This window comes from Colossoma macropomum, unplaced genomic scaffold (genome assembly GCF_904425465.1).
Source record: "Colossoma macropomum unplaced genomic scaffold, Colossoma_macropomum, whole genome shotgun sequence".
In the NCBI taxonomy this organism is placed as follows: domain Eukaryota; kingdom Metazoa; phylum Chordata; class Actinopteri; order Characiformes; family Serrasalmidae; genus Colossoma; species Colossoma macropomum.
Window position 1 is genome coordinate 24,473,043 of NW_023494804.1, and position 25,189 is coordinate 24,498,231.

At 37.5% G+C, this 25,189-nt stretch overlaps 4 protein-coding genes across 13 annotated transcripts; 3 read left to right on the top strand and 1 right to left on the bottom strand.

Annotated features, from left to right (window-relative positions):
- Positions 1-208: 208 nt before the first annotated feature.
- hnrnpdl (heterogeneous nuclear ribonucleoprotein D-like) lies at positions 209-4,318 on the top strand. 3 transcript variants are annotated; one of them, XM_036594469.1, is made up of 8 exons: positions 209-438; positions 1,181-1,349; positions 1,509-1,670; positions 1,867-1,998; positions 2,146-2,251; positions 2,401-2,565; positions 2,674-2,773; positions 3,990-4,318. In XM_036594469.1, exons 1-7 carry the CDS (start codon positions 347-349, stop codon positions 2,742-2,744), a joined length of 897 nt encoding a protein of 298 aa, XP_036450362.1. In that variant the 5' UTR covers positions 209-346; the 3' UTR covers positions 2,745-2,773; positions 3,990-4,318. The 3 variants fall into 3 exon arrangements, with proteins under 3 accessions (XP_036450362.1, XP_036450363.1, XP_036450360.1); XM_036594470.1 differs by having other exon boundaries at positions 3,176-4,238; XM_036594467.1 differs by having other exon boundaries at positions 2,674-4,238.
- Positions 4,319-4,647: 329 nt separating this feature from the next.
- Positions 4,648-10,734, top strand: hnrnpd (heterogeneous nuclear ribonucleoprotein D). 8 transcript variants are annotated; one of them, XR_005008604.1, is made up of 9 exons: positions 4,648-5,035; positions 6,678-6,846; positions 7,186-7,347; positions 7,520-7,651; positions 7,751-7,844; positions 8,000-8,155; positions 8,879-8,973; positions 9,307-9,408; positions 10,232-10,734. XR_005008604.1 is itself a non-coding variant. In XM_036594462.1 (8 exons), the coding sequence occupies exons 1-7, from the start codon at positions 4,881-4,883 to the stop codon at positions 8,944-8,946; spliced, it is 936 nt and encodes a 311-aa protein (XP_036450355.1). In that variant the 5' UTR covers positions 4,648-4,880; the 3' UTR covers positions 8,947-8,973; positions 9,307-10,734. The 8 variants fall into 8 exon arrangements, 6 of the variants coding, with proteins under 6 accessions (XP_036450355.1, XP_036450356.1, XP_036450358.1 ...); XR_005008603.1 differs by having other exon boundaries at positions 8,879-9,408; XM_036594462.1 differs by having other exon boundaries at positions 9,307-10,734.
- A 2-nt stretch (positions 10,735-10,736) lies between these two features.
- On the bottom strand, positions 10,737-12,802 carry si:ch73-234b20.5 (uncharacterized protein LOC449923 homolog). Its single transcript, XM_036594478.1, has 3 exons — positions 12,624-12,802; positions 11,820-11,981; positions 10,737-11,603 (listed from the first exon to the last, which is right to left on the bottom strand). The coding sequence occupies exons 1-3, from the start codon at positions 12,624-12,626 to the stop codon at positions 11,460-11,462; spliced, it is 309 nt and encodes a 102-aa protein (XP_036450371.1). The 5' UTR covers positions 12,627-12,802; the 3' UTR covers positions 10,737-11,459.
- Positions 12,803-16,311: 3,509 nt separating this feature from the next.
- Positions 16,312-23,646, top strand: mat2al (methionine adenosyltransferase II, alpha-like). The gene is made up of 9 exons (XM_036594460.1): positions 16,312-16,537; positions 16,973-17,050; positions 20,192-20,314; positions 20,553-20,665; positions 20,891-21,034; positions 21,107-21,325; positions 21,574-21,756; positions 22,096-22,229; positions 23,082-23,646. Exons 1-9 carry the CDS (start codon positions 16,462-16,464, stop codon positions 23,182-23,184), a joined length of 1,173 nt encoding a protein of 390 aa, XP_036450353.1. The 5' UTR covers positions 16,312-16,461; the 3' UTR covers positions 23,185-23,646.
- The last annotated feature ends 1,543 nt before the right edge of the window (positions 23,647-25,189 follow it).

A 25,189-nucleotide genomic window follows, 5' to 3' on the forward strand; every position in this document is an offset into this window, starting at 1 on the left:
CAATTTAATTAAAATACACTTGAATGCCAATCAGAGAAATGGACACGACTACCCTTGTCCATACACAGGCATTGATCTTGATTATGCGCGTCCTGTTGTAGTTTAGTTTATGTTTATAAGGGGTCGCTGCGGTGCTATTGGGACGCGGCCCTTTAATCCCTCTTTACGCCCCGCCCACTTCTCCTCCCGCCTTTACTCTGCGTCACTGGATACCGTCGGCCATTTTAGCAGCCGCGACAGTGTTTGTGTGAGTGCGTGTGTGTTGTTGTCGTCGAGGTCTTTTTATACATTATCATAGCTGTACCGGCTCTGTAGAGGTCATCACCGCAGGCTTACATACCCGAAAATGCAGGCAGAACAGGAAAATATTGACTTCAGCACCGATGAATTTCCAGAAGGGTCCAAAATAAACGCGAGCAGAAATCAACAGGATGACGGGTAAGTTAGCCGAGACGGTCGCTAATAGGCCAGAGCACACCGGGCCGAGCTCAGAAACGGGGCTATCAGAAACTCAAGGAGGATGGCAATAAAACGGCGTTTAGGTCAGCCCTTTTCTAGCTAAAAAACCCCTCAGTGTGGGCAGAGGTTTCGAAATTGTATTTTGAGCTTAACTATTCGTCAATAATTGGTCGATATGCGTCAAACTAAAGGTACGCTATGAGTCTCAAGTCAGCCAACTTAAGCCTCGTAGCTCCGCTCGCGCCGTAGTCGAAGTCGCCGACTCTTTTAGCGAGTAGCTAACGCTAGCTAGCTAACTCGATTAACGCCAGGGTTCAAATTTAGCTTTGTGAATGGGAGGGGAACCCCACCAATTTTTAGAAAAATTTGCGCCGTTCAGTCATTAAGATGTAAACGAAGTCGTTCAGACTGATTTGATGTGAAATTGCGCATTGTGGACTCTGATTTCTTTACAGTGGTGATGGTACTGTGTGCAACTCAAGTGCAGCCTTTTTATTGGGTGTCCCGTACAACCAACGAACCTACACGTGTTTTTTTTTTTTTTCGATAAGGGTAAAACAATGGTAAACCTTTAAAAAAAAATTGGTAATTTTTTGAGGACTATTTTGCCTGGCAACACCCTGCAATGAACATGTTCACGAAATAGATTTAAAAATTAAGGCAAAATTTTGCCTTAAAACTAATGTAGAACTTGTAAAAATTATGTTTTTTCTGTTTGCAGGAAAATGTTTATTGGAGGTCTGAGTTGGGACACCAGCAAGAAAGACCTTACAGACTATCTGTCCAAGTTTGGAGAAGTGTTGGACTGCACTATCAAAACGGACCCCATGACTGGCCGTTCCAGAGGCTTTGGGTTTGTGCTTTTCAAGGATGCAGAGAGTGTGGACAGGGTGAGTTGTTTTCACGTTAATGCATTTTTAACTTGCTCTCACACACATACTATTGTAGATTGAACTTTGAGTACTTTTTATGTTTATGTATGTATTTTATTTATTGATCCTCTGTGGGATCCTTCCTTTTTAACACTCCAAAAACATTTGTGTGTTCAGGTTCTGGAACTGAAGGAGCACAAACTGGATGGTAAACTGATTGATCCAAAAAGAGCCAAGGCCATGAAGGGGAAGGAACCTCCCAAAAAGGTTTTTGTTGGAGGTCTCCATCCTGAAACGACAGAGGACCAAGTTCGGGAATACTTTGGAGCTTTTGGAGATGTAGGTCATGTGAATTGGGTGATTGCTTAAAATTAAGGAGTAAATGTGAATGCAAGTGTGAGATTGCTCTATAATCATCAAAACACATGAGAGTTGCCTGCATGGTTACAAGCCCCCTGCTTGTAGTTTCTCTGTTACCTTTAAAATGATAGATAATTCTTGAGCAGTTCATAACCGGTATGCTTCTTTTCAATAGATTGAAAACATTGAACTCCCCGTGGACAGTAAAACAAATGAGAGGAGAGGGTTCTGCTTTGTAACTTATGTGGAAGAAGAGCCTGTTCAGAAGCTTTTGGAAAACCGATACCACCAAATTGGAAGTGGAAAGGTTGGTTTCCCATTTGTTCATGTTTAATGCTGAGAACAAACAATAAGTCAATTTTCAGCATACATTTGTTTCTGCATTTATTTCAAACTGACACTTGTTTTGTTTTTTCTTGTGTTTTTGTTTTTACTTTGTGTGCATTTTTATCAGTGTGAAATTAAAGTTGCCCAGCCTAAAGAAGTCTACAGACAGCAGCAGAATAGAGGCGACAGGGGCTTTGGAGGAAGAGGTGGATTCAGGGGTCGTGGAAGAGGAGGTATTTGTATATGGTGTTTAGAGACCACTTGTGAGAAACCTGACTGAACCAATAGGTTTTTGCAGAGAGCCTTCTTTTGCCTCTTAACTTTCTGTTAGAAATGTTGGGAGCCCCTCTTTGATTTTGACCATTTACATCCCTGTTTGCAGGACAAGGTCAAGGCTATAACCAAGGTTACAATAGTTACTATGGACAGAACTATGGGGGCTATGGCAATGGATACAACCAGGGATATAATGGCTATTCTGGGTATGACTATTCAGGCTACAACTATCAGAATTATGGATATGGACAAGGATATGATGATTACAATAGTAAGTCCAAGCTTAGTTTATTTTTTTTTCTAAATTGTTTCCAGATGATAATTTTACTCATTTAATTAACCTGCAGCTGTCTAATTCAAATGTCTGTATTCTTCATAGCTCAACCGAGCAGTTATGGCAAGGCCTCTAGAGAGGGTGGAAACCATCAGAACCATTACCAGCCATATTGACAAAATGACTTGACCTGCCAAGACTTATGGTAAGACTATAGCTTGACCTTTCCATTTGGCCTCATATATCAATTTAAAGATCAATAGACAACACTGACTATTATAAAACAAACAAGTGCTTTGCAATTTCGTGCACCCCATTTTGAGAGAATTTGAGAATGTCTATAGATCTTTAATTGCTAATGCTTGTGTAGTGGTGTGCCTTTTCCTTTTTTTAAGCTCTCCAGAAAAACGTAAGCGTTTTTCTGTAGGTTTTGTTTTTCCATTTTCCTCCCTGCTTTTTAACAGGTGATCATAAGGAAATAACATAGAGTTGATAGCAATACTAACAGGTAAAGTACTGCTAAAGGGTACAGAGTAAGGGCACCTCTCCTTATTTTTTTCCATTCTTTCCCTAATTCTGATTATTGTACCTTGTTTGTACCTGCCAGCGGGGGACTTCATTGCAGGCCGTGTGTCACCTGACCACGAAATTCTCTGGGCGTCGCACATAGCGGGCAGAGAGCACGGCATGCACAAGAAAACGCTGTCCTGTGGTATGGTCTCTTGAAACTTCCTGTACCAGCGTTAAAACAAAGAAACATTAAAAAAGGAGATCACTCGTTTTCCCTTAAGTTGTCAATGTTTTCTTTAACAGTTTTTAAAATGGGTTTTTTACAGGTATTTAGCAGTGAAACCTAAGTGATTTTGACTGTTTGTTGTATTCTCTTTTTATTAATTTTAGTGTTCTTGTATTTCAGTTCTGGAGCTTCAGTGATTTTTCTTTTTGTTCTCCTATAAACGGTCTCCAACCCCTGTAAACTGCAGAAACTCATAATGCTTGCTTTTTCTTTAGAATCCATAGAGAACTTCAAATGGTACACCTCAAATCCTTTCCTTAAAAACCTAGCTGATAAAGATCATATGTAAACCAGTCTTATGAAGCCATGAAAAGCTGACACAATTGGTCATCTTGAAAATAGTTACGGACTGGCTGGAAATTATTAAATTTGATAGTGAAAATCGTATTTGGAAGCGCTCCGATTTGGTGAGATTGTCCACCAACCCAGTGGAGCTGAAGCTTTTGCTGGCTGACGAGCTGCTTTGTGAAAGTGTTAAAGTTGTACATATGATCTTTAATCTTGAATGGTGAACTTAATAGCTTAAAGTCGACAGCTCACGAAGTTAAACAGAGAAACATGGAGGTTCAGTTAAGTGCTTGTCTTGTAAAAGTGAGTAATGGCCATCTTGTCTCCTCTCTTCTAGGTAAGCAGGCTGACTGACAGTTTGTACCCCGGAGGCAGCTTGTGGATACCCTGTCCTTCTTAATCAGAGAGCGTCTTGATTTTAAAAATACCTTTATTTGGTTTTCCTCTAAAGATGAAGACATGTAGTGTGTCTGACCTTGTAAATATTTTGTCCCCAAATTTCTTATCCTGTGCGTTGTTGAGGTAGAGCCTATAGGTTTCGTGCTGGTGTGTTCTTAAATCTTTATTTGGAAATGTATTTTTTTTTCCTATCTTTTTTTTTTTATTATTATTTTTCTCCTTCAGTTTTGGATAAAGGGAATATTAAAATATTGGGGTATCAAAACATGCTTGTGTTTGGGTTTTTCTTTTCCTTTCTTTAAATAAAGAAGTTTTCTATATAATAAAACTGTCAAAGTCCTTCTGCTTGTCTACCTGTGATTGGGAGAAGGTGGGAAACCTTATAGAAGCAGGATAGGATGGATTGTAAGGTCTAATAGGTGTTATTTAACACTCGATAAATTACTTGTCTCCATTTTACACTAAAATGCCGTTCAATGAAAAGGCAGAATTTGACGGCTGTCGACAGCTTTAAACACTTGAATCAGCTTTATGTTTAAGGAACTTTAAAATTATCGCTGTATAAATGTGTTGAGTCTGATAGTGACGCGGCTGTAATCATCGTTCACTGGCTGCCACCATTTTGTGCGAGAGCGCCGGTGTGTGGCAACGGAGAGTTGATAGCAGCCGAAAGCGGGCAGAACTTGTTTCCTGCATCATATCTGCTACCTAAAGGAGTGTTTTTACATATCGATACAAATATCGATCATTCACGCCTGCTTGTGTGGCTAAGGTAATTCAGTATTTGCGAATTTCCAGTGAAGCCAGCTCGCACCGCAGGCGACCAAAAATGTCGGAGGACCTGTTAAGCGCAGACGACCCGACGATGAAGATGGAGGAAGACGGGGAGGGGAGCGCTGAAGATACAGCTGCTTGTGGGGATGGTGGGCCGGGAGAGGCCGAAGGCTCCAAGATAGATGCGAGTAAAAATGAGGAAGACGAAGGGTAAGTGGATGCTTATTGTGTTAGCTAGCTAGGTTAGCCAGTTAACGTTAGCTGGGGAGAGGCAGCCTACGCCTGCTTGGAACCTAGCTTCGCTGGCTAGCGTTAACGTTAGCTGCTTGGTTGCATCTTTCTACAAAACCTGATCACGTAAACCCAAATTTACGTTACCTAACGTATAACAGAACCAGGGAACAGTCTTTATCTGCCGTCTGTTAACCCCATACGTTGTTTAACGTCAGCGTTTTTGGCAAAGTTTTCATCTCGACCAAGCTGGCAGCGTTAACGTTAACTCGTACTAGCTGGTAGTAATGCTAAGCTAGCTCATTTTCAGTTACTATCTCCTTAACGTTAGTTCTGCCCATGCTAACGAATTAACGTTATGTTCTTGATATCTGACAAGCAAGAACTCAAACTCTGTAGTTGCTCCTTACATTCCTTACACCGCTTTTGAACGCACAATAGCAACGTTTGTTTGAGCTTAGCGGTTGAGGATGAATGTTAGACGGTTGCGCAGCTGCTCTGTTTTCATATGTTGTTGTGGCAACGCCAGCAGAGATGTTGCTAACAAAGACGTTACCTAGCCTTGTGTAACATTAGTTTAAACGTTTTTTTTTATCACATGCTGTGGCGTAAAGGCTCTGCTAATAGTTTGGAGCTTTGCGCGTAACATCACGGAACCGATCTGGATATTCCCGGTCTATTCCATAAAAAGATATAACAGAAAATCGCTTTCCAGTCATTATTTAATGTCCAGAGTTGTAGACATGTAGCCCAGTAAGTTCCTCTCTGGTGGTCAAAAGCAAAGGCATCTTCTTTTTGACACTAGTGGCAGAATGATTAACAGGACTGCATCTCATCATTATATAAGGGAAACATCAGCAGTGTTGTGACGAAATTTTCGACCTAAACACATATTTATAGGTAGCCCCTCACATAAAACTGATGAATATTTTGATAGCCTAAATCACCGTGTCAGAAAATAATACCAGCATTAAAACTACACTCCTCGAGGGCTCTTAGTAAAGACAGTGATTCTGCATAGAATAGTAAACACAAAACACCATTTGCATGGTTGAATGGTTCTTCATTGATGGAGAACGTGTTGTGTATATGGTTCTATGTAGAACTTTGTTGAAAAGGGTTCTTCCGTTTTTACAATGTCAGGCTTGTAACAATAGAGAACCCTTTTTGGAACTATATAGAAAAAAACGTTATATATAGAACCATATACAGCACATTCTCCATCAGTGTGCAGAACCATTTCACCATGTAAAGAACTCTTCAAGCAAGCATATGGTTCTTCATCAAACCATTACATTTACTTAAGAACCCTTGAAGAACTATCATGCAGTGATTAATGCAGATGGGGTTCTGTATTTTTGGGGGAAAGAAGGCGTTTAGGTAATTTCCACATGCATACATGAATATGACCAGCGTATCTGAAAGGCTCTCCCTCATGTAAGGGAAGAGGGATATCTATATTTCAGTAGGATCTAAAGTCATAGTCTGAAATATAGTTTACAAGTCCAGTTCCTGAAGACAGAGTAAAGAAGTTTTAAATTAAAATGATTTAAAGTAATCTGACTTTATGATTTAAAGTCACCTAGAGCAATCACTCTGTTCTCTCTTTGTTTTTCCACAGGAAAATGTTCATTGGAGGGTTGAGCTGGGACACAACAAAGAAGGACTTAAAAGATTACTTCTCCAAGTTTGGGGAGGTTGTAGACTGCACTTTAAAACTGGATCCTATGACAGGCCGATCCAGAGGCTTTGGCTTCGTGCTGTTTAAAGATGCTGAAAGTGTGGAAAAGGTAGTGACCTTTAATGCAGTGCAGTCTCAACTCTTTGCTGAATGTGCTCATATGTTGGTCATTCTAGGCCAGCCATGTCCAACTCGAGTTCTGTAGCACTTCAGAGTGTAATATATTTGCTGCTTAAACACCCCCAGTTCAACACACAAAGGGTTTAGTAATTATCAGTTAAATCTGGTGTTTAAATTGGGGGTATGTGTTGTGGTATGTAAGAGTATGTTGCTACCAATTCTTTTACTTGTATTATTACTATTTGCATATTTGAACAGTATGTTTTTCTTCTGCTGGTGTAAGATGTTAAACCTAGCCTTGTGATGTCTTGTCATCTGCTGATCACAGGTCATTCAACAGAAAGAACACAAACTTAATGGTAAAGTGATTGACCCCAAAAAAGCAAAAGCCATGAAGTCCAAAGAGCCTGTGAAGAAGATCTTTGTTGGTGGCCTTTCACCAGATACTCCTGAAGAGAAGATCAGAGAGTACTTTGATGCTTTTGGAGAGGTGTGTAAAGAGAACAACTAAACGTGATGGATGTTATAGCCTAGTTTTGAAAAGGAACATCAGTTACCTGTTGAATTCATTACCTGTAACAATGAATATGAACAATTTTGATGTTGCCCTTTCAGTATTCACTATTAAAGTGATGGTGAGGATTGGTATACCTGTTTTTAAGGTGGAGTCTATTGAGTTGCCAATGGAAAACAAGACAAATAAAAGGCGAGGTTTCTGTTTCATCACCTTCAAAGAGGAGGAACCAGTAAAGAAGATCATGGAAAAGAAGTATCATAACATTGGCCTAAGCAAGGTAGAGTCTAATGTTACAGTTACCATGATGTCATGATAATTCGTATTCGAGTCTTTGATGCAGATGTTAATATTTTACTTTATTTATTTTTGTACACAGTGTGAAATCAAGGTAGCCATGTCAAAGGAGCAGTACCAGCAGCAGCAGTGGGGTGGCAGAGGTGGCTACCCTTCTAGATCTCGAGGGAGAGGAGGTGAGTCCTGTCTTTAGGAAGATCTTACTGTGGCAACCTGGCACACAGAACTAACGCTACAATGCAGTCATTGCATGCTTGACTTAAAGTAGTACTGTTATTGTCACCATTCTGATTGTCTGTGGTGTGATGAATTTTGTGACTTGCTGTTTCAGGGCCTAATCAGAATTGGAACCAGGGTTACGGAAATTACTGGAATCAAGGTTATGGAAATTATGGAAACTACGGCTACAACAATCAAGGCTATGGTGGATACGGGGGCTATGATTACTCGGGTTACAACAACTACTACGGATATGGTGACTACAGCAGTATGTAATACTGTTTGTGAAAACACTGAAAGAAACTCTAAGGAAATAACGTATCATGGATTATTTTGGTACCTGTACTATGAAAACTGTGCACTAAATTACCTAGGCAAAATTCACTCATGCATTATATGCATTAAGCTTTAAACATAGACATCTAGATCATTCATGCATTTGTTTTTTTCTGTCTTGCAGGGGAATCTTGTTTTAACTTAATGTATAACACATATTTATTGTATGAAATGTGACGATACATGGGATGGGAAAGGGATGTCTTGCCTTCATAACTTTGTCACAAGTGCCTTGAGACCCTTAAAGAGCAATTCAAACTGTACTTCTGTAGGTCATGGGAAAATGACCACTAGCCAATGGCCATTTTTTAGAACAAAATAAACTATTTTTAAAAATTTCTCCAATTTACTGTAAATGTGTTTGTCTCCCTGTATAATTGAAATAAAGTATGTTTGAATACAGTTTAAAGTAAGTATCCAATAAGTTATCACATAATTATCATATTGGTTTCCTTTATATAACCAGATACATTTATTTGCATTAATAAAGTGTGCAATGTTAAGTTTATATTGAAAGATGAAAATAGCTGCAATCTTGACATAGAGATCATATTTTTCTTTTTTTAATTTTGACCCCTCAGTTACTGTCAGTTGACTGTTTCCACTGATTTAACAGCAGCTATGCTTTTTTCTCTGTTCTCTGCTCAACCTGCAGACCAGCAGAGTGGTTACGGCAAATCTCCAAGGCGAGGTGGCCATCAAAACAGTTACAAGCCATACTAGTACATAAACTACAAAAAGTAGATACAGGTATGTCATTGCATTACTTATCACAAGCTGTCCTTAGAAAATAATGTATACTACATTGACCTTTCTATTTAATGTACTTTGCTTAATTTTTTGTTTGTTTTTTTAAGTTTTTTACAGCACCCTCAAGTGCTTTACTGTAGTGGTAACATAGAGACTTCAGTCTTTTGGCAATAATGTAACAGCTGGCTTTTGGCTGTTTCTTGCCATTTTGTAACAGTAAAAAAATAACAGGTACAGTACTGCTAAATGGGTACCAGAAAATAAGGATTTACAACGAAAGAGAAAAAAAGAAGAATGTTGTCTCCTAACTCTGACCTTGTTTGTACCTGCCAGCGGGGACTTCCTTGCAGGCCATGAGCTGACTTCCCGATTCTCTCAGGCCCGCTCAATGCGGACAGGGTACGAGAGGCGTACGCTCTCGAATGCTCCCATTTGGTATGGTCTTCCAACATCCTGTATATGGTCCTGTATATTTGTCAAACAAAAAAAGACAGAAAGAAAAAAAAAACGGATACTTCCAGCTTTTATCTCCAGCTTTTTTGTGTTCCTTTTTAAACTTCATTGGATTTGTTTTATGTAATACAGTCTATTTCTGTAATTTTGTAATGGCATTTTTTACAGGCACCTCAAGTAATGGTTAAATACGACAACAGTCTTAAAAAATAATAACTGTTTACTTTTCAAAGGATACAGCCTTCTCTGGACTTTCCAGTGTTTAATATTATGCACTTCTAATCTTACCTGTAATGCTTGCTTTTCCTTATTTATAGCTCGTGTAGCAGTAATAGCCAGTAGTCCATGAGCTAAAACCTGGTTTGTACTTGGACACCACGTCGGAGAAGTGCTTAATTTTCATATTTGTATTGTGTGTTGTTCTACTGACAGCGGTGGAAAAGTTTCACTTGTAAACGATGTTAATTCTAACAAATCTAACAAATTCTCTTTTTTTAACCATTGCAAAACTTGGAAAAAGTGTATGTCACCAGAAATTTGCATGCAATGTTTCTTTTATTGTAAACAGTTGAAGACTTTATGTGTATGGGCTTAATCTTATCAATTAAGCTTACTTCAAGATTTTCAAATTATGAATTTTTCGAAGGGGATTTCTAGACTATTGTACCATATTCGAAGTATGAAGTATGTTTTTCTCTGCATAATGAAATACTTTAGATTTGGGAGTTCTTGTACATTTTAGAGGACATCTCCTTTTTGTGTGCTTGTGAGAAATTGATTCATATTTTTCTTTCCTGTCTTTCAGGTGGCAGTGTGGTTCGGAGGTAACGTCAGAAGAGAATACCATTGAGTCAAGGCAATTGTTTATTATGGAGTGTTAATGAAAGGACAAAAAGAGAGTCTTCATTTCAACTACAGCTACTGGTCATGTACAGTAGAGCTTGTTTTTTTGCCAGATGATTGATGAAGGTGGATATTCTGATCTACATTGAACTCACCCTAAGACACAGTGTAACACTCTTTGCCCCAGTCAAAAACCTTTCTTGTTTTGTGTTGAATTTATATGCTTACTTCCGTTCAAGTTTGTAGTTATAATTTAGTCGAATCCTCTCTTGTGCCAGTGTTGTGCTTCAGCTTCATGAAATCATTTGTAATTTTCTATGATGAGTATTTATTAGTTAAAATTAGGAAAGAGTACAAATGTTAGCCATTTAATATTCATTTCCTATAGGCCTAGCAAAGTTTTTGCTACAAAATCACATAAACCTTTGAAAGATGCAATGGATGAAATAAAGTGTATAAACTCTGCATCAGGTTTCTTCCTTGTGAGTATTCCAGAGTCTCATTTTATTACGAGCAATCTGTTTTCTTACACAATAAGCAGTATTTACATGCCAGTCAGTACTTCCTGGGTTGAACATCGGTCTGGTTAAAGTGTACGTTATTTTGCCATGTTGTCCAATAAAGGGTACAGTAAAGAAAGAAAAGCTTTCATATTCTAAGTTAAACATGAACACAACATACATGGTATAAAACACAGTCAAGAAATAAAAATACAATCGAATACCTTTCTACTTTTCCCGTCATATAGACTGACTCAGATTCAATCACTCATTTGCAAAAATAAATTACGGCTATAAAGGTTTCAAAGGTCTGGAGGAGGCTATAGGTAACAATTAACTTTAACATTCTTCAGTTTTGTAGTGTTTGATGGACCTTGAGAACGAAACATTGATTTGTGATTTATCTCTAAGATAGAAGTAATATAAACTCACAGTGCTTAGTCTCAAACTAAAGCCTTTCAGCTGGAGTGGATATACAAATGTCTTATTTGTCTTATATATATACACACACACACACACACATATATGTACAACCATTTCGTTATCTGCTAAAAGACAATTGAAAATTTAAAATGTGAAAATGAAACTAATACAAAATTAAAACCGTTAAAAAAAAACAATATTTAAGACGGATTAGGGTCTGCTTCACATGTTTGCACTTCATAAAGAATCAGGAAGGTACTGATTACATTATGAGGGAATGACTCCTGTTGCCAAAAGAATGATCAGCACAAGAATGACAAGAACTATCACTCCAATTATAATCATCATTTTCATATTCTTCCACCAGAACTTTCTGGAAACTCTCGTGGAAGTCCTTTGAAATGAGTCAGCCTGGTAGAGAGGGCATGCATTAAAGAAGAGGAGTAAGTGACAATGTGACAAACATTTTCCACTGATCATTCAGAATGACCAGCCACTTACTAATAAAACGAAACTTTAATGCTGTAACTAGAATGAACAGTATGTTGAATTTCTATTTACTATTCAGGCATAAGTATTACATTACAGTGTGTTGCTATGTCTTTAAAAATGGCATAAGTAACTTACAGTTGCCTGCAGATCATCTGTTTTTCCAATCAGGTCATCTAATCTTTCTCCTCTTTCCAGCACTTTGTTAATGTTGTCTTTGAGGATAACTTTGACATCATTAACCTGCTCCTGCACTTGATTGAGCTTACTGGGAGCTTGAGGTTGTGTACTGTTGTCAGCCTGCACACAGAGAAGCACACAGAGAACGCAAACATAACATACGCACTCAAAATGATGTCTCTGTTATGATGTCTCTTCATGTCTTCATACAGTTTTGTATAAAATTTTTGTTTCATTTTAATGGGGCCCATTAATTTTCAGTTGCGAATTGACATATTTAGTTACAGTTATTACCAATACTCCAGTTTCACTTACTATGTTACAGTATATTGCTCATCACAGGCAGCCAGCATTACATGAAACCACACTGGAGTAAAAATGTTGTGCAATATTCCTTGTAACTGCCTTTGCTAGCAAAAACATCCTCGTTTTTTGCAAACTGTGACATTCCTTTACTGACACTGCTGACATGTTGCCTTTACTTCCCTCCATTGCGAACCATTGACTTCCTCCTTAACAGCCACTTGTCAAGAGCTACATCATAAACTCTAGTGTGCTTTAGAATTCACAGCTCTTTATAAAATAAAGACCTTAAAGAAATGTTTTTCATACTTTTTAAAACTTTGATCCCCTTCTGGTACATTTATGTCACTCTGCCTTTAAGGACTTGTACTATCAACAAAGCTGACAGGTTGGTTTTAACCTTAAGCAAATAACTGTATACTCACCAAGCAAACAGGATGAGAAAGCAGTTTCACTCACCATGTTGGTACTTTCCGGTTGCCTATTCAAGCCTTATGTTCTCAGCAGTTTGCTAAATCCGAAGCCTGTGTTTCACACCAAACTCTCTACCATTGCTTAAAACATACAGTGTACAGTGTTTCTCGAGGCTGCTGCGAGCTACAACATGCGCCTGAATAAACAGGCAGAAAGGCTTTAGAACTCATTTGCACACAAGGCTGCCCCTCCCAGTTGGCTTGTACATTAACCACTGCCAGATAACTGGAGACTGCCCATTGGCTTCTAGTCAGCCAATCATTTAAGCTGGACCTACCATCTGTTGGGCAAGCACCTGATGAAGATCTGCACTGTACTCATAGCTGGGCGAAGGCCACTGTTCTTATCAAAGGACTGGTAACAAAGGTGCTGCAGAACTGGAAAGCAATAAAAGAATGAGGCCATCCGCCACCTGTTTTGTCAAAAAGTATTTTTGTGTGAGTTTGTCTTAATTTGCTTTTACACAACCATTGTAAAGTATCTTCAGCAGTTTTTCATCTGAGTAGGCTAGTACTTCCTCTCACTTTTTGTTCACAATATTCTTTCCAGGAAAAGCCAAAGTACTCTGGAGTCATCATTCAGTCATGTGAACTCTGTTGCAGGGATTTAATCACTTATCGCTTAGTGTCTGTTTAGAACCTTTATAACCTTAGTCCAATCATATCTTTTAAGTGCTATTTAGGCACACACTTCATATAAAAATTTCTCTTCTTTCATGAATGCAGGATGTTTCACAACTGTTAGTCGTCGCAAGGCCAAGACAACAGATATTAGTCAAAGGTCACGTGAAAAATGTATTACCTTATTGAGAAATTCATAGGCCCTCCGGGCATCAAGGCTGGGCTCTGTAACACAGATGTAAGTAATGCCATCTTGTGACAGAATATGATATCTCAAACTGACATTCGATATGGACTCACACTAAAATAATTGCAAACACTTAGAAGTAAATGACAAATGTTTTCCTATTCCTATTCCATTTTCTAGATTAATTTGAAAGTGTGGAATTTAACTCACCATTCCTTGAGAACTGATCTTTTGTGTAGTAGCCCTCCAGTGTGTGGCCTAATTAAACTTGTTTTGTGTTGTTTTCTATAAGAGAAAATATAATTAAGGAAAAAAGTAATTACTAAGCAGAAGCCAACAAAGTCACAAATTGCCTCAAATTGCCCTTTATTGATGGTGCAGTACTAATGAACAGCGAAACCATTCATATTCAAAACCAAGATTGGGTTTAAGTGAACATTTTACAGCAAGCAATATGTTTAACTCTAATGATTATATTGGTGAAAAAAACCTGCAAATTTATAACTGAAAATCATCTCTTCCCATCACTATGTGGCCTCTTGCTTTACAGGAGTTCACTGTAGAACTAAGAAATATAAGAAGTTTGAGGTATATTGACACCTGTTGTTTGATGAAAACCTGTAAACTTGAACTGTCGAAAAAGGGAGACTGGAGCTGCAAATTAAAACAGAAAAAAATGATATGCAACATAATCTGTTAAGCACTGTTTACAAACATGCTAAGATATCCAGATGATTATGCAAAGAGTCTGCATGACCTGTTGGCTTCTTAAGTAACATATTCACCCTATTTACTTCAACTCTGCGAAGCAAGTTATAAATTGTTAACCCATTTGTGCCCAAATTTTCCTGTGAATTTTACACTTATTGATGTTCTACCAGTGACCTGTATAGACAGGGTCAAAAACAATTTTGTGGTAAAGTGGTTAACACTTTACCATTTTCTTTAATAAAAAAGAAAGAGGAACATACACTGTGGCAACTCTAGTCACCAGTGGGCTTAAAGAGGTGTTCTGGCCTAAAATAAGTTTTTAAAATGTTATTATTCATTATATTATTGAATGTGTTATGTAGTGTTCTGTAGGGCAGAATTTCATCACTCAGCCTCATTGGTTTGACCTGATTTAAGGTTTTGTATCGGTCAATCTTGTCTCACTACAGTACCCAGAATGCATTACACAAAAACATTACACAACATTTCAAAATTCCCACAGCTCTGACAAAACCTGGCTGCTGGCATAGCTTCTGATCTAGAGGCTAAATAATACCTCTGTGGTGCTAGCTAAACTCTTAAAAAAGATGGTTCTTCAAGGGTTCTTTGATAAAGAAAGTGGTTCTTTATAGAACCATGAACACTCAAAGAACTATTTGCATGCGTAAATGATTCTTTGCATGGTGAAATGATTCTTCAGATTGATGGAGAATGTGTTGTAGATGGTTCTATGTAGAACTTTTTGAAAATTATTCTATAGTGAACCATATATAACACATTCTCCATGGGTTAATCAAAGTGGTAGTCAAAGATCTAAATCCTAATCTTTCAAATTTAATCTTACAAATGTTTTGGAAAATATTAGCCTAATGATTCAAGCTATGTTTTTTATGTTTTTTCAAAAAATAGAAGCATTACTTACATAAATATTGAAATGAAAGGGCTGCTTTATAATATATTGCATAGTGCTACCCTATTAATGGTGCTTTGAGTAAATTTTTCCATGCAAGTGATGCATATGTTTTTTGTAAAGAGACAAAATCCAGCTGGAAATCCACTGAACGTTTGTTTTTCTATTGTGTATTTTCTTACTCTTTTTGGGTTGATTTTCTAGATTTGAAAAGAAAGGCTGGTAAAGAAATTCTCATCAAAAGCCACAATGTTTTATTTTTTAGTATTGTAGTATTTTTTGATGTTTCATAATAAACTTAATCATTTATCTTTATTTAATCATAATAGCTTCATTTTTTATACATGAGACGAAATTTGTCTGACAAATGCCTTAACGTGTGACAGATCTATGTGATTCATGCTTCAAATCAAAAATATTTGTGAATTTACTTCTGCAGCAAAACAAGAAATACTGTAAACCTAAAGCTTTTCAGTTCTATTCAAATCCAAATGGGATATTCTTTTGTTTTTATTTATTTTTTTTTTGTTTTGTTTTGTTTTTGTTTTGTTTTTATTTTATTTTTTCTTTCCTCATCTTTTCTTTTTTTATCTATTCTTTTTTTCCTCTGTTGATATTTCACAAAGAAATAAAGTTTGATATGCGAATGTTGAGCTTCAGTGTAACCTGCTGTTATTCTGTTAAACAGAAGAAGAAAAGCCTCGTAACAATAATAGATCCATAAGAACTTTGTTCCAAAATGATATTGTTACACCACCCCATGTTATTTTGTACTGGAATCGGTTTCTCTAAGAAATTCAATGGAAGAAAGTCTGGCTAATTCCAAACAGAATTACTAATTAAGTTAAAGAAGTGTCATTAAACCTACCCAGCTAAAAATTACTTTATAAAATTGAAACATAACATTGAAATGATTTGTTCATTCTAACTATCCAGACACAGCCATTCACTTATTCAGGCATTGTCAATATGTAAAAATAGTAAAGTAATACAGCCCTCTTTAAAACAAAAAGCTATTAGAAGTGTTAAAACATGCATTTACTGAAAGATTTTTATGTAGTTACGTAAAGCCGCCGAGCAAATTTAATCATGTACACTGTTATATGAATATTTTTGTATGCATATGATGATGAGGAACTAGAAGAAGAAGAAGAAAAAGAAGAAGAAGAAAGAAGAGGAGGAGGAGGAGGAGGGGAAAAGAACGGAATCAGGCTTCGCCGCTGGATTGGTGTCCATGGTTACGACTTCCGAGTAAGCCACGCCCACTGCTCAGACCTCCGAGTTGAGCGCTTCTCCACAGTAGGTCCGTACAGACTCTGCGAGCGCTGAAGAAGAAGAAGAAGAAGAAGGCTTTTAAGTTTTGCTGCTGTTGTCTTCGTGTCCTCTGTATCCATAATGAACAGTACCGGCTACACCAAACCAGGAAAGACATTCCTCTTCACCTCGGAGTCTGTCGGTGAAGGACACTCTGGTGAGGCTCTGCTTTTCTCATAGGCACAAAGTGCACAGGCCACAGAAATCAACATGAGGTGCTGTATCGACTTTATTAGAGTTATCGGGTAGACTTTACATGCATTTCTTTCTTAAACACCCACACTGGACTTTATCGACTTTATTAGAGTTATCGGGTAGACTTTACATACATTTCTTTCTTAAACACCCACACTGGACTTTATTGACTTCATTGAAGTAATATTTTACTATACAGCAGTGTAGCTCGATCAAGTCCAGGCATGTTATCCAAATGAACTCGAGCTGCACTTTCCCACCAGTTATTGATTATCTAATCGTGTTTGTAGATAGCGACGTTGATTTAATGGCCATTGTAAAGCTATTGTCTTTTTTTTACAAAGTCAGTGGTGAAAAACCGTTACTGATGAAAGTATTTTTTCTTTTTGACTCACAGATAAAATGTGTGATCAAATAAGTGATGCTGTTTTGGATGCATATCTCTCTCAAGACCCTGACTCCAAAGTGGCGTGTGGTATGTGCTTTAATATTCCTCTACTGTTTCAGCCTCAGGCTTCTGATTGTATTTCTTTTTGAATTTTTATAATCGTTTACAGAGCCCTGCTGGTGACATACTGTATAAATAATTATAATGCGTGGCCATGACTTAGTAAAGCATGGGAACAAGATAATGAAGTTGTGGCCACGTCTTAGTAAGGCATGGAAACGAGATCCTAATGCGTGGCCGTGACTTAATAAGGTGTGGGAATTTGAAAATTAAGCCATGGCCACGGCTCAATAAGGCATGTCTTAAGTCGTGGCCATGACTTAATTATCTCGTTCCCATGCCTTACGTAGTCGTGGTCACACATTAGTATCTTGTTCCCATGCGTTAATACAGCGTGGCCTCACATTGTTTTTGTTTATACAGGGTGTCACCAGCTGGGCTCCATAATAGTTATACATACTAGACATGTAATTTGATATCAGTTATTTTAGCTGTACTGTTTTGGGAACCCATCATTCCAGAGATGGAAAATCCTTGTAGTTTTACTGTACTTAAGTATTTTTTTTTTTAAGATTTCTAATTTACATACTATTGTAACTGAATACATGTACTTTTGCTCAATAACATTTCTAAGTGAAAAAGCATATTTTTATTGCTTACTTTTTTAGACCTTCAGTGTACTGTCAAAGGCAGTCGAGTTGCACGTTTTGATTAGTTAAAAGAATTCGTCTTAGTATAAAATTAAACTGCCCATGTTTATGCTAATTCATCTTCGTACATGGATTGGTACTGCGCATTAGTTGCTGTAACACACAAAAAGTTTTTGGCAAAAAACTTTGTTGCAAAGGATTAAGACTGTAGTTTTGCATATTAGAGGCCTAACATGTACAATCGTAAGCAAAAATCTGGGCGCCCCTGGACAAATGGCATGTTTTGTTGAATTTTCTAAGTGAAAAGAAGTTGACACATCCTCTACAGAGAACACACTTCTGCACTATTTAATGTACAATAACTGTTCATATGTTGAATTTAACATATTGAACAAAGTAAAACAGTTAGGTATGTTATGGTTTATTTTTTGCCATTATGTTAAACTTAGCAAATAAACAGAAATTGTGCCCTGATATGTATTCAAGTGTGTTCTCTGTAGAGGATATGTTATCTAATTTTCAGTAAAAAATCATCAGATTTGCTTATGACTGTATATCTGGTTAAAAAAAAGGCAGCGTCCCAAACCAAATACTACTGTACTAAAAAGTAATTCAGAATAATATACCACAAAATAAATAGTTGTAAATCAGTTAGTATAAAGCAGGGGTGTCCAGTTTTATTGAGAAACGGGCAATGTAGCTTCAGGTTTTCGTTCCAATCAAGCAGGAACACACCTGGTTCCACTTCTTTAATCAGTTAACCCTTAGATGTCAAACAGTTGATAACTGTGTTCCAAGAGCTAGGCTGCAGCTGAGAAAGGTGGTTCTTCATTAGCACTGTTCTCTCAAGGCTCTCTGACTGTAGAGAAGAAAGTGTACAACCATGGCAGGCCTCATTAAATAAATGCCTTTATTATAACATGACTAAGCATAAAGAAAAAACTCTCAATGTGTTTTTTTTTTGTTCATAGCCATGTTATAGTAATGACTTTTATTTAAGGAAGAGTGTCATGATTTTACAACTTTTTCCCCCGATTTAGATGCCTTGGCAACAGAGCACCTTCAGAACTATGCTTTTTTTCCTGACAGCACCACACTCTGTTTAATTTTGTTGAACACTCTCTGATTGTGTGGTGGCGTTGGAGCACGCCTGTGTTCTGTTTCTGTAAAAGGATTGAAATGCTTCTGGTTCTCTGGTCTAGGGAAGACAAAGAGAAATGAGAGAAGAACAGCTGGAAAGTAAAAGGTTAGCATCATTGCCGTGTGTCTTTTACTATTTTAGTTAGACAGCTAGTACTCTAAAGTACTAGCACACACAGAAACACACATTGTTGTGTTTCTTTTGCCATTTCAGGCTTGAGAGAGGGATAATGGCCTCACCTGAATCTTCCTCTGCTCAGTATTACATCAAGCAAAATGAAACAATCTGCCAAGGCCGATCAGTCACGTCACCGGAAAGACGTGGGCACAAAATTTGCTAAAATACTGTTGATATGAATGACAGTAAGCAGGCAATCAAAACACTGATGTGAATGATGTAAAGTGGCAGGCAACACTATAATGTATTTATAATTAAATCCTGACCTGAAAGCTAAAAGCTGTTATACTCGGTGTGCTGTATATTTAACTGTACATTTTAATGGCCTTTTTAAACTACATGTAGTAGTTAGTTTAATATGTCCACGTTCCTCTTGAACTTTTATTGGGTCAGACGCATATGCAAAGACTTCCAGGTGACAGAAGGCTGTGAAGGATACTCCAGTAGAGTCCTTGAAAATTGTGTGAATGTAGGCTGCATTTCTCAGCTATATTTGAAGAATCCTTGGAACAGCCTTTGATGTTGTAGCGGTCTGAAAAAGCAGCCCACCTGGACATCAGCCTAACTTTGCAGGTAAAATCGGACACCCCTGCTATAGTGTATAGTTCAGTGGTATATAGTTCTGTACTGTATGTGATCAGCTTGTGCCCAGCGTTAAAGCTACTTTAATTTAATGGGGAATTCCATTGATTTTTTTCATAAAATTGCATGTATTCGATATAAAGTGCTCCAAAACATACCAACTCCGATTTCTTTACAGCTGTGAACCTCATTTGAGTTTTTATATGTATATTGATGATTGTGAAATAGTGGCAAATCTGAAAAAAATCTTTGGGGATTATTTTGCCTTATAACTCTCTGCATGTACCTTTCCACATTTAAAATTAAGTTTTAGGCCAAAACTGTCGTAAACCAATGTCTCAGGCATCAGGCAGTGTACTTTGTATTTCATGGAATAACTTCCTGTGAGGAGACATTCAGAGGTATTAAACTCTTTAGACATCTGGTTCTGATCAACAACAATGCAAACAATTCTGACTTAAGGTTCTCTGGAATAGAGCATTTCACATCAAACCACTCTGAATGACTTTGTTTACATCTTAAACATTGAAATATGCATTTTTAAAATATTGGTAAGTTCCCCTTTAAGTACAGTTTTTATGTACTTTTTACATCCCTGCATGTTGTTTTTCGGAACAGAGTGCGTAGCTAAGACAGGTATGATCCTGCTGTGTGGAGAAGTGACATCAAGGGCAGTAGTTGATCTTCAGAAAGTGGTCAGAGATACTGTGAAGAGTATTGGATATGATGACTCATCCAAGGGTAAGATACTATTTTTCAACAGAAAATTATTGAAATAATGTAGTAATTGGGGGTGCAAATTAAAACTACTAGATTTGTAGATTTAATGAGCTAATTGTATTATTGTTATGAAAACAAATTAGTTATTATGAATTGAACTTTCTGGTTCTTGTTTAATTAGTGAAACAGAGCAACATTATGGGAAGGAAAGGGCACAGTGGAGCCAAATGTGATTATTTTGTTGCTACTATCCTTCTAGGTTTTGACTACAAGACCTGCAATGTGCTTGTGGCCTTGCAGCCGCAGTGCGTCGAGATTAGTGACTGTGTATTTGAAGGAAGAGACGAAGAGGACATTGGCGCTGGTGACCAGGTTAGAAACTGCCTTTAAACTAGGCTTTTAAAGATATGCTTTACATTTAGGGTTTTTTTTGACTAGATCAGCTAATATCAAGTGATATTTGTGTTTTCTGTACATGACCTGATGTGAGCATTCATAAATATATTGTCAGTGGAATAGACAACACATTATGTGGCTCCAAAGTTGTATCAAATATCAAGTAGCTCCATGTTCTGATTAGATGAAACTTTCCTGCAGGGTTTAATGTTTGGCTATGCGACAGATGAGACAGAGGAGTGCATGCCACTGACTATCCTCCTGGCCCATAAGCTCAATTATAAGATGAAAGAACTGTCAGGGAATGGAGAGTGCCCATGGATACTGCCTGACTCTAAATCCCAGGTAAAATGGTTGTAAGAAGGTGTCTCTTTACAAAATAATCTTGCCGGAAGTAATTTGTTTTGTTCTTGACAGGTTACGGTGGAATATCGTGATAACATGGGAGCTATGGAGCCACTCCGAGTCCACACAGTAGTCATCTCCGTTCAACATAAACCTGACATCACATTGTCCAAAATCCGACAGACTCTGATGGAAAAAGTGGTCAAGGCAGTAATCCCAGCAAAGTACCTGGATGACAGGACAATCTATCACCTACTGCCTAGTGGGAAGTTCCTTATGGGTGGTCCACAAGTAAATACGTAGACTGTTTTCATTGTCATACTATCAGCATCAGGCTGTTTGCATTGTGAATTCAGGAAATGGTTCTGGAGAGGTTTATGTACGATTAATTTCCTAGAATGTCATGTGAGTCACAAAACTGCATCAGTATTTTAGATTCTGCGTAAGTGTTTATTCCTTGCTTAGCTGATGTTATTACTATTAAAAAAAAAAACACAAGTGTAATTTGGGCACCTCCAATTTTATGTCTTTATAAACAGGGAGATGCAGGCCTTACTGGGAGAAAGATCATTGTTGACACATATGGTGGCTGGGGAGGCCATGGAGGCGGGGCCTTCTCCGGTAAGGATCACTCTAAAGTGGACCGTTCTGGAGCCTATGCGGCTCGCTGGGTGGCCAAATCTCTTGTCAAAGCCAAACTATGCAGAAGGGCACTGGTACAGGTAAGTTTACTGTGGGTTATTTTGTCTGACCATGAATAAAATACATATACATATAAATTTGTCTTTCACACGAAAGAGTTGATTCCTCATTAAAACATTTTAATCGTGAGGCGTAGTCTAAGTCTGAAAAACAAGCTCTTAATGTAGATGTTCTTCAAGGAAACAACAGCTGAGGGGTTGCTTGGCTGATACTACAATGCTTTACTAATTATGGAGAGATGGTAAAAATCTGAAATAGTACAACTGTTATGATGCCCTTTATTTTGAGTTGAAGTTGATGTGCAAATAAACTCTGATTTATGATACTGTATCAGCTGTAATGATGAATGTGAATAATAGATCTCCTATGCCATTGGGATAAGCCATCCTTTGTCAGTCTCCGTTTTTCATTATGGAACATCAACAAGAGATGAAGACGAGCTTCTGGAAATTGTTCAGAAGAATTTCGACCTAAGGCCAGGAGCAATCATCAAGTAAGTTAACGTCAAAGCAGAAGCAAGTTTAGATTATTTTCAGTATCGTGAAAAGGTCGGAGACACCTTTTCATTTATTTAATTTCCAGTCACAACCATTAAGAACAAATTATTAAAACTTCATGAGATATTTCTAAGAAGATTAAGTATAAAACAATTCACTTGTATAAAGAAGGGGAATATGAAAGGAAAATTCCAAAAGATTTTCAAAACGAGTTAATTAAAAAAAAAGAAATTACAGAGAAAATGGGACTCCTAATAACTGGGCAAAACCTGGTAGACCATCAAATCTGTCATCATTAGACAAACAGTGCTTAATGCTTTCATCTTTGAGGAAAAATCAAGCTCCACTCAGGTTCAGCTTCAGATATGAGAAAATCCAAAGGTGTTTCTGTCCATCCTTCCACTGTGAGTAGACGGTTCAATGCTGCGGGTCTAAAAAGCTGTGTAGCTGTCAAGAAGCTGTTACTGAGAAAAGGAAATAGACAAAACTAGAAAAAAACTGCTGCTCTTCCCAAAACATTGGACTGATCGACTTCACACCTCAATGATGTTGAATATGTTTGGGATTGCTTGGAATGTGACTGAACTTTGGAGCTGGAAAAATATCCCTGCATATTTCTTTAAAAACTAAAAGCTGTAATGAAGTCAAAGGGTTAGACACACTAAATACTGAAGAAACAATTTAATATGTAGTTGTTCAGGCATCTGTTTAATTTTCTGTTAAATATATGTTTTCTGCTTTTTCCCCTGATGCTGCCAAAATAATTTGGACTGGAAATTAAATAAATAAATAATATTCTCAAATAAATAATGGTAACATTCATGTTGTAACCACTCATTCTTTCACAGAGAGCTTGGTCTGAAAAGACCCATCTACCAGAAAACTGCCAGCTATGGACATTTTGGAAGAGAGGAGTTTCCCTGGGAAAAACCAAAGAAACTAGTGTTTTGACTCTGCTAAACAAGCCCACTGTTAAATCTGTTTTTGTTTTCCTTGATTGCACAAATCTACGTGAAGAGGCACAAAATATGGGGAATTTTAAGCATATGTGGGATTGTAGTGTAAATGACCACAGTTGTTTGGAGAATGGACTTTAGGAAATATATTAAAAGAAAATGAATTTGCCTTTATTTGAAGACAATTTCTTTTTTGTTCCTCTTTCAGAAGGGATTTTCTGATGTTCTCTGAGCTCTCTGCTGTGGCCTTTTTGACATTAATGTTTTAATGGTAATGTTAATTAAAGGAAGTTGCTGTTCCTCTTCAAAACATTCAGATTATTTCTGTTTTTTGTTGTAAATTTGTTAAAGTAAATTTCTGCATCCTGTCTGTCTTTTACATTAATTTTAGAAGAAAAAATATATGCATAATATAATAATGATATATTCATGTGGAATAAAACAAGGTCTCTGGAAACTCATCTGCACATTCAGATTTGACTTTGAAAGCAAATAATCTTTTTTTCTGTATTTCTCTGCAGTTCCTAGAAATTCATTTTGTACACAGTTTTTTAGCTATCCTGGGGCAATGTAAAGCGTGAGCCACATAGTGTACATTGCATACATTGTTTGGCGATGCTATATAGTGCTAGATACTTCATAAAAAATGTGCATTTAAATTGATAATTAACTTTGTGTTTTCATTTTTTCTTTGCAAAGATGGAGAAAGAGAGCATGAGATACCTGTAAGTTCAGGGAGAGCCCCAGGTACAGCTTACAATAGGTTTACCTAATAAGAAAAAAAATGAATAAATATATATATAAAACTTCATATATCCAAGGATTTCAAGTACTGTGTGGTCAAAGCATTATTTACATTATGAAATGTGTGCATCAAAAAATCTGGAATAGTTTAGGTGACTAAGCAGGTAGTTAAAGAGTGGGCAGTTATGGAGGGTATTTTTGTATTACTGTAAACATACATATAAAAACCCATACTAAACATTCATGCAGATACTGTAGCTGTGAGTATGTGTGTGGCCTGAGTCCTTCCATGATTCTCAGCCTGAACAACTGTCCCAGTCCGGCCCTGTGTAAGGGTGAGATTCCAGCCCATTGAATCTGTCGATTTCTAGGAGTGTCATCATCATCATCAGGTTTCTGTGAAATGGGATCTTACAATGCTCTTTTACAACGAAGGCTGAAATGGGCTTCGTGCCACTGGCTATCCATTGCAGACACAGATGAGGAATCACTGAAAATTATACAAATTGCTAAATTAAAACAAGATCACAAGCCTGCGTTTCTTGTGTATTGTTTAAGATGCTGAGAAATGGTCTTTACAGCATTTAGATTTAACATGAATAACACATCACAAATAATTAACAAAGGCCCGCAAGTTAGCAGTACTGCTATAGTTGCATAGCCTTTGGCTAAAGCATCTCATTTTGCTTGAATCATCCACCCAACAGCACAGCCAGTGAACCAACAAAATGATAGACTATCTGTACATATTCTTCAAGTTGACATTCATCCGTCACTTTTCCCAGGTTCTGATGGCCGATAGTGGTGCTATGATGTGCTGCTAGTTAGCCTAGCTGAGTAGCCGCTGTCAGAGTCACTGCTTTAGTCACAGGAACTGTTGGTACGTACCTGTTTTGAGAGGCACGTGCCATTTCTGTTTGGCAGGTGCCACTGGTGAGTGCCATTTGTTACCAGTTATTGAAGACAGGTGGCATTCGCTAAGTGGCACACACCAGTACGTGCCATTTCTGGATGGCAGAGTTGCCACTTCCTGCTGCCAGATGCCAATCAGGGACTGAACCCCCTCTTATGTCAAACCAAACATCAATCCAAGGTAAGACATGAATCACATTGCACATTTTATATGCCCACCATGGCGGTATGCTTTACAATGATTAGGTTTAGTATTTTAAGTTTTATCTCAGTCATGTTGTGTTTTTTGGATCGACGCATGTGGAAATGCATTGCACGATAGATTGCAAGGAGCGCAGATAACG

Coding starts and splice junctions, on each gene's coding strand:
- hnrnpdl (XM_036594469.1), top strand. CDS start 347: ATGCAGGCAGAACAGGAAAATATTGACTTCAGCACCGATGAATTTCCA. Junction 439..1,180: donor AGAAATCAACAGGATGACGG/GTAAGTTAGCCG, acceptor TTCTGTTTGCAG/GAAAATGTTTATTGGAGGTC. Junction 2,566..2,673: donor AGGATATGATGATTACAATA/GTAAGTCCAAGC, acceptor TATTCTTCATAG/CTCAACCGAGCAGTTATGGC.
- hnrnpd (XM_036594461.1), top strand. CDS start 4,881: ATGTCGGAGGACCTGTTAAGCGCAGACGACCCGACGATGAAGATGGAG. Junction 7,348..7,519: donor ACTTTGATGCTTTTGGAGAG/GTGTGTAAAGAG, acceptor CCTGTTTTTAAG/GTGGAGTCTATTGAGTTGCC. Junction 7,845..7,999: donor TAGATCTCGAGGGAGAGGAG/GTGAGTCCTGTC, acceptor TTGCTGTTTCAG/GGCCTAATCAGAATTGGAAC.
- si:ch73-234b20.5 (XM_036594478.1), bottom strand. Junction 11,604..11,819: donor CAGATGATCTGCAGGCAACT/GTAAGTTACTTA, acceptor CCTCTCTACCAG/GCTGACTCATTTCAAAGGAC.
- mat2al (XM_036594460.1), top strand. CDS start 16,462: ATGAACAGTACCGGCTACACCAAACCAGGAAAGACATTCCTCTTCACC. Junction 17,051..20,191: donor TGACTCCAAAGTGGCGTGTG/GTATGTGCTTTA, acceptor TTTTCGGAACAG/AGTGCGTAGCTAAGACAGGT. Junction 20,666..20,890: donor ACATTGGCGCTGGTGACCAG/GTTAGAAACTGC, acceptor ACTTTCCTGCAG/GGTTTAATGTTTGGCTATGC.